The sequence below is a fragment of the Podarcis pityusensis genome, assembly GCF_964106645.2.
Source record: "Podarcis pityusensis genome assembly, chromosome: 11".
NCBI classification, from domain to species: Eukaryota; Metazoa; Chordata; class Lepidosauria; order Squamata; family Lacertidae; genus Podarcis; species Podarcis pityusensis.
This window is the reverse complement of record NC_138036.1, coordinates 55,259,561-55,272,252: the sequence shown is the minus strand read 5'-3', so window position 1 is coordinate 55,272,252 and position 12,692 is coordinate 55,259,561. Positions and strand designations below refer to the sequence as shown.

Genomic DNA, 12,692 nt, shown 5'->3' with positions numbered 1-12,692 from the left:
TAAATATAATTCCTTTTCATTATTATTATTATTATTATTATTATTATTATTATTATAGAAAAGCCATAGAGGGAATTGACAGTTTAATTACAGATATGAACAAGTTATAAACAGAACAGATACTATTTTCATGACTTACAAGAAGGTATCCCATTACAAGATAGCTAAGTGCTTTCATATTTAGGGATATTTCCATCTCAAGATTTATGTCTGACTATCATCAATCACCACATAATTATCTCCTTTGGCAACCTGCCGACAAAATACATTCAATCCGCCGTGTTCCTCTCCCTGAATTTCTGGATATTTCCATTTTTCTAGAACAGGCATAGGCAAACTTGGCCCTCCAGATGTTTGGGGAGTACAACTCCCATCATCCCTGAGCACTGGTCCTGTTAGCTAGGGATGATGGGAGCTGTAGTCCCAAAACATCTGGAGGGCCGAGTTTACCTATGCCTGCTCTAGAACATATGTGCCACAATATTCATGTACTTAATCAGAAGTACTTACAGCATCTCCTTTCAATGCATTGGCACTGTGCAGACTGGCTAGCAAAAGATACCCAAAACCTGATTGTCTCAGATATATTAATGAAAACCATTCTAGTACCTCTTGCTTCCTTAAACTGCAACCTATTCAAAGCTCCCAATTTAGGGTTTTCATGAGTGGGGAAAGGCAGGTAAATGAAATAGTAAGAACATTTCCCCAAAATTTCTCCAAATGGTAAAGGAATATTAGAATCTCCTCTCTACTTGTGTCATTTGCTGGCGGTGTTCTGGTCAGAATCCTGAGGGTCAGACAGAGACCTGGAGGGACCACATTTGACTCCACTTGGCCTGAGGATCCCAGCTCCTGCCAGGGAGATTTAAGCAAAAGCCAAGTGACTTGAACTGAGGCATTAAGCAGCCAATTCAGGTTCTGCAAACGGCAAGCAGCCAACCTCCGTACCTGTGTTATTATTTTATGCCACTAGCTATGAACGTTCTGTACCTCTGTCTCCCATCTAAAATGTTCCTGTTCTAAAGGTGAAAAGTGTCTGAGAAAGGAATTTTAAGGAACTTTGCCCTGCACTGCAGCTTGCCTAATACTTCAACCTCCATTGGCTTTCTCCCAATTAACCCAATTAGCCCAATTAACCTGGAACAGCCCGACCAGGGCAGCATAGCAAGAGATGATGGAGTCAGGCTTGGATCTGGCTGAAGACAATTGTCCCACTGGGAGAATTAAACAAACAGAACCAGCACAGTAAGAAGGAAAGCCCTTAATAAAAACACTCTTGCTTGGACCCAAAGCTTGTGTTGTGCCATTCTAGAGGGTTCCTTGACCTTCATGGGCTGCCAGAGGCTCAGCTGGAAGCGGGAGAGGGAAAACCCCAATTCCATGAGCAGAACTGCATTCAGAGAAGTTAGGGTCCATGCCAGTGAACACCAACCTGCTGTTCATCCTTAAGGCACAGAATGTATTTGGTATCGGATGTGCCCATGCCCTGCATGGCATATTTGGCTTCCAGTAAGATCATTCAGTGCAATCAATCCCCAGACCGCCCAATGAATCTGGAGGTAGCAGATCATACTGGAGACCTATGCTCCCACAAAACTGGTGGGGCACATTCACAAGATCACATTAATCTCTGCAATCGAATGGCTAGTTTCTGGATAGCACTGGAGTTGCCTTTGCAAATGACATATTTCTTGCCCTTTTGTCTCCAGCATCCTAGAGCTGGGGGGAACCAAGGGGACATCTAAGTCCAGGGGTCAGCAAACTTTTTCAACAGGGGGCCGGTCCACTGTCCCTCAGACCTTGTGGGGGGCCGGACTATGTTTTGAAAAAAATAATGAACAAATTCCTATGCCCCACAAATAACCCAGAGATGCATTTTAAATAAAAGGACACATTCTACTCATGTAAAAACACACTGATTCCCAGACTGTACACGGGCTGGATTTAGAAGGCGATTAGGCCGGATCTGGCCCCTGGCCTTAGTTTGCCTACCCATGTCTAAGTCCATCCTCCAACCAGTACAAAGCAGCCCAGATCTCTAAAGCTCTGAACTGAGGCAGCTAAGATGTGGGCATGACAGATGTGTGCTGTCAAGTTCCTAACTGAAGTCCACACATGTGTGGCTGTTAGCACAACAACATTTTGCAGTCTGTATCTTCTGGTCAATCCTTTTCAAAAATTTAAGCAAGGAGTCTACCCACGGCTACAGGCAGTCTGGGAGAAAAGGCGATTCAACACCCTCGACAGAATAAACCCCTGGATTTGACCCAGTGCAAAGATTTCCCATGGAAGGAGCAAATTCCCAAACCCTGCCACCCATCCATCTATTGTAATTAGTCTTGCTACATAAATAATGATCAAACATGCCTGCGGCTGACTGTTTCCAAGATCATGCCTTGTCTCACAAGGATGCCCTGGACCGCAACGCGAGATGAGGCAGAACGTCCACTCCTCAGCTGCTTCTGCGTTGAACTTCCACATGATCCTGCATCCTCCCAGATTCTCTTTCCTTTTGTTTCTGCTAGCTCTTGGCACCTGGCAATGCTTTTTCTTCATCTGTGGAGATCTTAGGACTGTCGTTTCCCCGTATGGTTAGAAACGAGTATCTCAGACCTCCTGCCATGCTGAAGGGGGAAAGCAGAGAACACACACACACGGTCAGAAAGCCATGTCTCCTGTCCGCCGTGTGAACTGGACATGCAATTCAAAACCCCCACTCACCAGATATTGAGCCCTATGAAGTTCAGCACGGAAAAGATATAGTCTCCACCAATTAGCATTCCAATGTAAGCGATGGACACATTCTGAAAAAATAAAGAGGCATGCTTTAACTTATTAACCAGCGAAGGCGGTGAAGGTCCTGTGTGAGTGTCTGGAGGCGGTTGGAGGATGGATGGCAGCTAATGGATTGAGGTTGAATCCTGACAAGACAGAAGTACTATTCTTGGGGGACAGGGGGCTGGCTGGTGTGGAGGACCCCCTGGTTCTGAATGGGGTAACTGTGCCCCAAAGATCCAGGTGCGCAGCCTGGGAGTCATTTTGGACTCACAGCTGTCCATGGAGGCGCAGGTCAGTTCTGTGTCCAGGGCAGCGGTTTACCAGCTCCATCTGGTACACAGGCTGAGACCCTATCTACTCACAGACTGTCTCACCAGAGTGGTGGATGCTCTAGTTATCTCTCGCTTGGACTGCTGAAATGCGCTCTATGTGGGACTACCTATGAAGGTGACTCGGAACTGCAATTAATCCAGAATGCGGCAGCTAGACTGGTGACTGGGAGTGGCCGCCAAGACCATATAACACCGGTCCTGAAAGATCTTCATTGGCTCCCAATATGTTTCCAAGCACAATTCAAAGGGTTGGTGCTGACGTTTAAAGCCCCAAACGGCCTCAGTCCTGTATACCTGAAGGAGCGTCTCCACCCCCATCATCCAGCCCGGACACTGAGATCCAGCGCCGAGGGCCTTCTGGTGGTTCCCTCACTGCGAGAAGTGAGTTTACAGGGAACCAGGTAGAGAGCCTTCTTGGTAGTGGCGCCCACCCTGTGGAACACCCTCCCACCAGATGTCAAAGAGATAAACAACTATTTTACTTTTAAAAGACAACTGTTTGAGGAAAGTTTTTAATGTCTGATGCTGTATTGTTTTTAATATTCAGTTGGAAGCCGCCCAAAGTGGCTGGGGAAACCCAGCCCGATGGCCGGGGTATAAATAAATTATTATTATAATTATTATATTCTCCTAGTATCACTGTGCTGTAAGGCATACTTGTTCCCAAGAATTACAAGCACTTAAGAAAATATTCTGATCTAATGTTGATGAATTGACACTAACATGTACTTTTGGGTTGTCAGTAATGGCCACTACAGTGGTACCTCAGGTTACATACGCTTCAGGTTACAGATGCCGCTAACCCAGGAATAGTGCTTCAGGTTAAGAACTTTGCTTCAGGATGAGAACAGAAATTGTGCTCTGGCGGCACGGTGGCAGCGGGAGGCCCCATTAGCTAAAGTGGTGCTTCAGATTAAGAACAGTTTCAGGTTAAGAACAGACCTCCGGAACGAATTAAGTACTTAACCCGAGGTACCACTGTATATCTCAATAAAACTTCGAAATAATAATAATATGTGGGATCCATGGCAGGAGAATAAAAAGATTCCCCAATGCTGTTCTGTTTTTTAATACACACAGCAATCTCCCTTCATTTGGTACATTGTGTTGCCCTCCAGGGGAAACAAGAGATATTTGTTCAGTGAGTAACATCTCATCAGGCTATGAACTGCACAAACTGCAGATAAGAAGTATTTGGCCTTCAAGATGGCACTGTCCACATCCTTTAGAATCCTAGGAATGTCCACAGTATTTATAAGCCCCCAGTTCTCATGATAAAGGTTTTTTTTTAAGGGCAATTAATGAATACGTCTTTGTTCACCTCTCAGGGTTTGCTTTTCTTCCCCAAAATAAATAAACCTTTATCATATTTCTAAATTTTGATTTTCAAAAATAACAATACCAAAAATAGAAGAGAGGCGAAGAAAGCAAAAATGGTAAGAACTGCCGCAGTACAATGTCAATAGAGCATAGCATCACATAGTACAGATAAGCACAGACATTAGGATTAAGAGTCCTAATATGGTTTCCCCTTCAGCAATCATGTCTGGAGAAATCCTATGGAATCTTAAGCAGTAATTCCACTCCCTTCCAATTTATTCCCTGTATAAGATTACTCAGACCAGACCTAGCCTTCATACGTCTTGTATTTCTCCTATTGTATAGAAACAGGACCTCTTAGGTGTTTGTTTTACTGATTCAAGATGCCTGTTTGCCTATCATGATAATATAGGCTCAGGAACAATTTGTCTCTGCCATTTTACGAGCTAACCAAAATAAAATCACGCGCCCACAAAAAGAATCATCTGTGGCGTTTCCTGCCGAATCCATTTCTCTTTAGCAAATGCACCGTCCTTCAAACAAATTAAGTTTCCCTATCGGAAGACGAAATGAAATCTGAATGGATTCCATAGCTAGTTCTGATGCTGTCATTCATCAACAGGTCCTGTTGGTTTCGCTTACCTTTATAGCACCAACCACTGTGGTTGTGAGGGCAGAATTATAATGGCTGCAGAGGACTGTAGAATACATCAGAAGGAACCTAAAGTTAAAATATATATATATATCTTGATCATGTGCACCTTTTCCCAGAAGCAAGCATGCACAGGATTGCAAACTTATGATACCATCATTTCATTGCTCCTCTTAAACAGGGCTGTATATATTTTTAACACCTATAGTGTGATATAAAAGAAGTTGAGCTGGGAGACTTATGTATAAGATGATTAAATAAAAACCTGTGCTTGTGTGGACTTCACCACCCATGTTTGACTATACAATTTTTACATCGTTCCATGTAGGCCAGAGTGGATAAAAATAAATGATTTAAAAAATAATAATTTTTAAAAATCTGACTTCTTTTATTTAAATCCGATTTTTTTAAAATTAAAATCCGATATATATATATATATATATATATATATATATATATATAGGATTTTCAAAATAAAATGCTTTTGGGGGAAAAATCTTACTAAAGATAGTTTTCTATTTAAGTTACATTATGGTCCAAAGGCTATTCATCAGGAAATAAGGGTTTGTTTTAAGCTTTTAATGTGCGCCAAAACTCAGTCTAAGTTTTCTTTTTTAAAAAACTGTTTAACTACATCAGTTAACAAACATGGATACATAATGCTATAATGTTTTCGATTTAGTTAAATAAATTGTTTGAATTGTTCTTATTTTCCTCCTTCCAATAAAGTACAGCAGAAAAGTTGTACAGATATAAACAGTTAATTTACTAAACCTCACAGTAATTTCATAATTATCTGTCTACATATTTCTAATAGTATAACCAAATCAGTAATTTTTGGTATAACTGTAAAAACTACATACTCTGAAAATTTATTATGCCAAAAATGAAACCTTCATCTGGTTGTAAATATTAAGATTATACCAGCAAGAATGAGTCTTTCTGTAAAAAAAATGATGTAAATCAAGCCTTAGTGACTAGTGATTTAAATTGTGATCTAAATTGTGATTTAAATCAATTTGATTTAAATCAAATCCACCCTGATGTGGGCTATCCAAAACTTGCTGTCAGGGACTGGACTGAAGGGGACGAGATTGAGGAGGAATGGAGATCACCCCCCGCCTTCTCCTGAAGCTTCCAGGGAATAGGAAGGCAGTACAGTCATACCTTGGTTCTGGAACATCTTGCGACTCAAATGTTTTGGCTCCCGAACGACGCAAACCCGGAAGTGAGTGTTCCAGTTTGCAAACGTTTTTTGGAAGCTGAATATCTGATGCGGCTTCCAATTGACTGCGAGAAGCTCCTGCAGCCAATTGGAAGCTGCACCTTGGTTTTCGAACTTTTTCGGAAGTCGAACGGGCTTCTGGAACGGATTCCGTTCGAGAACCAAGGTACGACTGTATTGAATTAGAGCGGCGGTTTGAGGAAGGTCACAGCTCAGAGACAGGCGAACAGAAGAGTTGGGAGGTGTTGGGAGAAGAGGAAGGGGAGACAGAGTCAGAGCAGCCTGCTGACATGTTATAACTGGAGAGTATTTCTGACCCCTCTTCTCCCAGAACCCGGCACCCATTGAGAGTACAAGAGCAAAGGACTCAAGAGACAATTAGTCCCTGTCGGCCACCATAAGGGAAAGTGCTGTTGCTAGGAAAGGACAGGGAACGAGCTCAGTTGGAGCAATGCCATTAATGGGAGACAGACTGCATTCTTTTGTCTCGTTGTGATGATTGAATAAACTCATTAGTCAGAACTCTTCTTTGTTTTCTTTGCATCTTGTTGCCACTGGGGAAGGGATAGAATTCCCAGAAGCCTGAAGCTTGCTCAGTCAGAGACAAATGAAATGAGGGCCACTGCATCATATAATCACAGAGTCATAAAACTGTTGAGTTGGAAGGGACCCCAAGATCATCTAGTCCCATGTAGGAGTCACAGCTAATGGATCCCTGATAGATAACCACCCAACCTCCAACAAAGAGTCCACCGCCTTCACAACCTTCCTTGTGCTTCAGAATACATGGTTCTGAATTTCCTGGCAAATAAACTGGGGCGTTGCCCTAAAGATGGGGAATTAAAACCCTATTTGAACCAATCGGGTTTCTTCATCTTCCTAGGGTTTTGCTGTAGTTATTAGCTGTAATCCCAACCTGCTGACTATATAAAGGTCAATAGCAGATTTGCCGGATGAAAAAACAAAAACAAAAACAAAAAACCCAGCCAGCAATTACTTGTCAAAGACACCTTACCCCAGTACACAGGAAAGAAGAAATTGAAAGATAAATAAAACATTTGTCCACTCCTTGAAGTTGGTGGCCTATAAAAATAAAGAAGGACATGTTTTAGGTATGTTTTATGGTAAATAGATATTCTAATAACCCAGTTAAATAAACAGAAAGGTTGATATATCTGATGCTTGAGAATTGTACCAAGATGTCTGCTCTAAATTTAACCGCCAGCATTTTTTGAATCATCTTGCAATCAAGATGGATCTAAAGACCTATTCCTTACGACCCCCACAAAAGGTTAGATATGTGCTGTTTTCATGTCAGTTTCAAACCCAGACATGCATTTAGAATGTGCAGAGAAGATAAAATAAAGGAAATTTAAGTTGTGCCCCATGTTAACTTGCGATCTCTCTAATTTCTCAAACCTGTTGCACCAAGTTTGCATAATAAGGACTTGTTTGCTGTTGGCCGCTCTGCAGTTGGGGAACTCCCTCCTCTTGTAAATTTGAATCAATTCTTTCCATTTACATTTGGCTTTAATGGCCATTTTCAGGAAGACTTTGATTCTGCAAGATTCAAAGGATTAACCCCTTCTTCTTTCAAAAAGTGTTGCTACGCAACCCCTGAAACCATCTGCATAAAATATTTCCCTATTTAAAACACACTTGTTCTCGATTGGGCAGAAAGACTGCTAATTTACATTTTTTGTTGCCAATTGTTATTTGCAATCATGCTTCTAATTTCCAGTGGTTATAGTGCCCCTTCACTGTCAGAATTATGCCTGCCTTGATGAATTTTAGGGAACCGTTCCATAATGCTGACCCTGGGCTTTGTTGACCAGCTGCACATGGTCACCGGAAACCCTCTCTCCCTGAATTTTTTTACTCAAAACTTTCCTAAGTTATCTTCTTTCCATGAGCTGAAGAGAAACTCCTACCATTCTGAGAACAGAAATGAGGATCCAAGACAATGGATGTATTACAATGACTTAAGTGGTTTGCAAGCACAGCTTACCTGTTGGAAGTCTCCACTGAAGAAGCTTATGAGAACTGTAGGAATTACCATAAAACAGGCATTATAAAAAATGACTCCATATTTTCCCAGCTCCTGTATAAAACAGACACACCTGTTTGACAAGCTAGTTAAAGATCACAATAGCCACGGGGGAATTTTGTATTTAAAGATCTAATGGCACTCTAGCAAGAAAGCAATTCATCCATTTAATATATGCTTGCAGTTTATGTAATATACGCTTCTGTAAGAAGAGGTTTCTTCCTAAATAATCAACTCAGTGAAGTCCTACCTATGAAATGCTTGTGTAGGCCTGGTTAAAACTGACCAAAATTGGAGTAGACACTCAAACATCTTACCATCTTTTTTTATTATTATTAAAGATTTTCTTGTTTTACAGAAGTAAGTGTAATGCCTCGTATTTTTTCCATGTAACATTTTTACAAATCCATTTCATTTGTTGAGACATTAGGGGGAGAAGGGGAAAAAGGGGGGGGAGGTGGAGGGAGGGAAGATGGGTGGGGGTGGGGTCAGATGGCGACCTCAAAGTGGTTTACATAGAGAATCTCTCTCTCTCTCTCTCTCTCTCTCTCTCTCTCACACACACACACACACACACAAACACAACTTATTGGTAAAAACAATTAAAACACATGATTTAAAACATAAAAAAATTAAACCCTGCAATAAACTAAAAATTGCATCATCATTCCAGGCATCTAGGCAGGTTTGTCTAAACAAAATGTTTTTGCAGGCGTCAAAACGCTGCTTGCCTAATATCAATAGGCAAAGTGTGGTTGGTGACATACTAAAAGGTTGATTTTTTGGCAAATGCTGAACAGGGATTATGTGGCACCTATCATAGGAAAAGGGACATGGGTGGCACTGTAGTCTAAACCACAGAGCCGAAGGCTTGCCAATCAGAAGGTTGGTGGTTCGAATCCCCACAATGGGGTGAGCTCCCGTTTCTCGGTCCCTGCTCCTGCCAACATAGCAGTTCGAAAGCATGCCGAAAAGTGCAAGTAGATAAATAGGTACCGGGAAGGTAAATGGCGTTTTTGTGCCCTGCTCTGGTTTGCCATGCTGGCCATGCTGGCTTAGTCATGCTGGCCACATGACCCAGAAAAACTGTCTGCGGACAAACGCCGGCTCCATTGGCCAGTAAAGTGAGATGAGCACCGCAACCCCAGAGTTGTCTGCGACTGGACCTAACTGACAGGGGTCCCTTTACCTTTATCATAGGAAAAGTTCTGCAGATAGAAGCAGTCAAGTGGGAATATATGGAGTAAAACATTATGTCAGGTAAACTGGTCCCAAGTTCCTAAGTGCTCTGCATACTAATAGTAACGTTTTGAACCTGGCCTGGTAGCAAATAATCAAACCAGTGCAGGTCTCTGAAGCACGTGTGATATGGCGAGAAGGTCTCACTCCTGCCAACAATCGTGCTTTGTCTAGCCGGTGCTCTGTCTATCATATATGATGTGAACTTCCTTTCTACCCTCCCTCCCCCAAAACAAGCTGAACCCAGCAAAGGTGGTGACAGCAAATGGCTAAGATAGCAAACACAGAAGTAGATTTCCTAGGAAGCAGAAGATCAATATTTGAGAAGTAGGCGGGAGGATGGAAGAGAAATATGTTACAAGCAGGTGGGGAAGAAACTGCCAGTAAAAGCCCATTTACATGCTACTATGCTCTGCTCATTTTTTCTCATGAAGAAACATGGCCTGAATTTTACTATCTAGTGGTTATGTGCCTGTTCTAACCATCTCCAAACTGCAACACACCAGGGCCGTTAAAAATCTTCCCAAAGTGAGTTCAGCAAGGATTTCAGGAATAAGATTCCAAAAAAATTGCATGGCTGCCATACACTGTGCATTTTTTTTTAATCCAAAAAGATCTCGTAACAGTTATGTGAAGATCTCTTGAATTAGTCTAATGAAGGATACAGGGAGTGTAAAGGCAAGAGAAGCTAATGAGATAACTGAATTTTGCTGATAGTTGAATCATGGGCTGGTCAACCTAGCAGCAACTCCTTGGGCCCAATGCAGCCCAGCTTTTCCAAGACTTTAGCCCAGATTTACAAAGCTCCCTGTGTCTATGTTTGCATAAAGATCAGTTTCCTTCTTGATCTAGCAGCTAGCCAATCTTAGATTTCCTTTTCTGAGATGTTTCTGGCTTCTTAGAAAGATGACACATCCTTTTAGAATCATGACATCAGTGTGAAGGCCAAAGCTTGAAAACGATTAACTAAATACCTAAATATTTAACTGCTGTACCGTCAACCTCTTAGCAGGGACAGTATGTACAAAATTGAAGTTGACTTTCACAATCTTACTCAAGTCCTAATTAAGGCTGTCTATGAACATATTCATAAATTCTTAGAACAAAGATAATCATTCCTTGGTTTTCCGCGGAAATGAAATCCCCACATAGTTACCTTGGGGTCAATTTTTTGTTTTGTGTAAACACCATTTGCTGCTGTGAAGACATCGTTCAGCAACACAGAGGCATAGCCTTCCATGCTGAAAGCTAGATCTGATCTGGAAGAGAGAATACAGAGATGAAGGCATTTAAAAGGCATCCTTTGAACAGTGTTGTGCGTTGCTGGCTTCCCAAATCAGTTCCATATTATAAAACCTGATTATAACAGCAGGTTCAGAAGTCCGTAGTAGTAAAGACAACAGCAAATGAAACGAAACAGCTGGACTGTTCCAGATAGCATTTCACTCAGAAATCGCTCCGATTCATTCCTGGCAACTTCTCTAATGGTGACTTAGCTGATCTATGCAAAAATCTAATGGTGACTTAGCTGATCTATGCAAAAATCAGCCAAAATCAGACTAATTCTCAAAAGAGATGGGCAGGAAATAGCCATGAGTGGACGTCAACAAGTGCTACAGCTAAATATCCCCTGTTCATTTCAACAGAGCTTGTGCGGTGCAAACCTCCCAAACAAGTTGGTAGCAGTTTATTGGTGGGTCATGACTAGGGTTTGAATCTTCCCTTAGGTCTGAGACCATTTCCCCACCTATATAACTATCACAGACTCATAGAATTGTTGGGTTGTAAGGGACCACAAATATCAGCTAGTCCAGGGTTTCCCAAACTTGGGTCTCCAGCTGGACTACAATTCCCATCACCCCTGACTACTGGTTCTGCTAACTAGGGATGATGGGAGTTGTAGTTCAAAAGCAACTGGTGACCCAAGTTTTGAAAACCCTGATCTCGTTCAACTCCCTGCGATGCAGAAATCTTTTGCTTAATGTGGTACCCTTCTTTTTTTGTGGTGATGCAGGAAAACCATTTGCCTACTGTAAAAAGGTAAAGGTACCCCTGACCATTAGGTCCAGTCACAAACGACTCTGGGGTTGCGGCGCTCATCTCGCTTTACTAGCATGACTAAGCCGCTTCTGGCAAACCAGAGCAGTGCACGGAAACGCCGTTTGCCTTCCTGCCGGAGCGGTTCCTATTTATCTACTTGCACTTTGACGTGCTTTCGAACTGCTAGGTTGTCAGGAGCTGGGACCGAGCAACAGGAGCTCACCCCATTGCGGGGATTCAAACCGCTGACCTTCCAATTGGCAAGCCCAAGTGTCAGTGGTTTAGACCACAGCACCACCCGCATCACCTACTGTGTCTTGGGGCAATTCCCAGCAGAAGTACAAGGTTCGTAAATGAGAGTGAAGTGAAGAAATGACTTTGCTTAGGAGAGCAAGCACTTTTTATGTTTAGCAGAAACACGAAATGCAGTACTGACTCAGCTGAAGCTAGTTGTGATTTTCATATTTCATAGCCCCAGATCCAAAGAACAGTGCAAATAATTCCAAGCACTCAAGGAAGGCCTTGGACTTGTGTTTTTCCAACAACAGCCCATCTTTTGGAACTGAAGAGAGATTTAGTTGTAGTTTTTATGGTATGGAAAAGGCAGTGCGCTGTCAAAGGAGAGGAAATCAATGGACCAGTGTTGAGAGCAGCTGAGGCAAGTGCAGATCAGTGCATTGCTCTGCTGTCTCCAGCACCAATCAGCAGGGAAACAGAGGCGGTTTTAGGGCAGCACAACTGGTGTGGCCGCACTGGGCTCCGTGCTGCGGAGGGCAGCAAAACAGTGCTGCAGAACTGAGCACCAGAGTTGGAGGTGTGCCAAATTTTAGGGCTGCTGAAATTTGAGAGCCCAATGTCCACCACTGAGGGCAGCAGGGTGGGGAAAGAACCAGCTGGGAAGCGAGACTGCAGGCCACATGGACATCAGCCAAAGGGTCGCATGCGGCTCGTACATTATGGGATGTAAAGGACTACGGAATAAAAGCATTTTGCACCAGCCATCTCCTGTACTAATTCTTCTGACAGTTCCTGACGAAATGGTTTCATTCTTGCGGTACA

The 12,692-nt window shown here is 42.5% G+C and overlaps 2 protein-coding genes across 2 annotated transcripts in view; both read right to left on the bottom strand.

The window, feature by feature from the left end:
* Positions 1-2,508, bottom strand: part of HSD17B3 (hydroxysteroid 17-beta dehydrogenase 3) — a 29,878-nt gene extending 27,370 nt beyond the window's left edge. The window contains exon 1 of the mRNA XM_080973091.1: positions 2,368-2,508. The gene's annotated coding sequence lies outside the window, so the exon portion shown is untranslated. The remainder of the gene's footprint in view (positions 1-2,367) is intronic.
* SLC35D2 (solute carrier family 35 member D2) overlaps positions 67-12,692 on the bottom strand; it is a 30,643-nt gene continuing 18,017 nt past the window's right edge. The window contains exons 7-12 of the mRNA XM_080973063.1: positions 10,750-10,852; positions 8,316-8,408; positions 7,323-7,390; positions 5,073-5,151; positions 2,722-2,804; positions 67-2,624 (exon numbers count right to left, since the gene is read on the bottom strand). Coding sequence (XP_080829189.1) covers positions 2,522-2,624; positions 2,722-2,804; positions 5,073-5,151; positions 7,323-7,390; positions 8,316-8,408; positions 10,750-10,852 — 529 coding nt within the window. The 3' untranslated portion in view covers positions 67-2,521. The remainder of the gene's footprint in view (positions 2,625-2,721; positions 2,805-5,072; positions 5,152-7,322; positions 7,391-8,315; positions 8,409-10,749; positions 10,853-12,692) is intronic.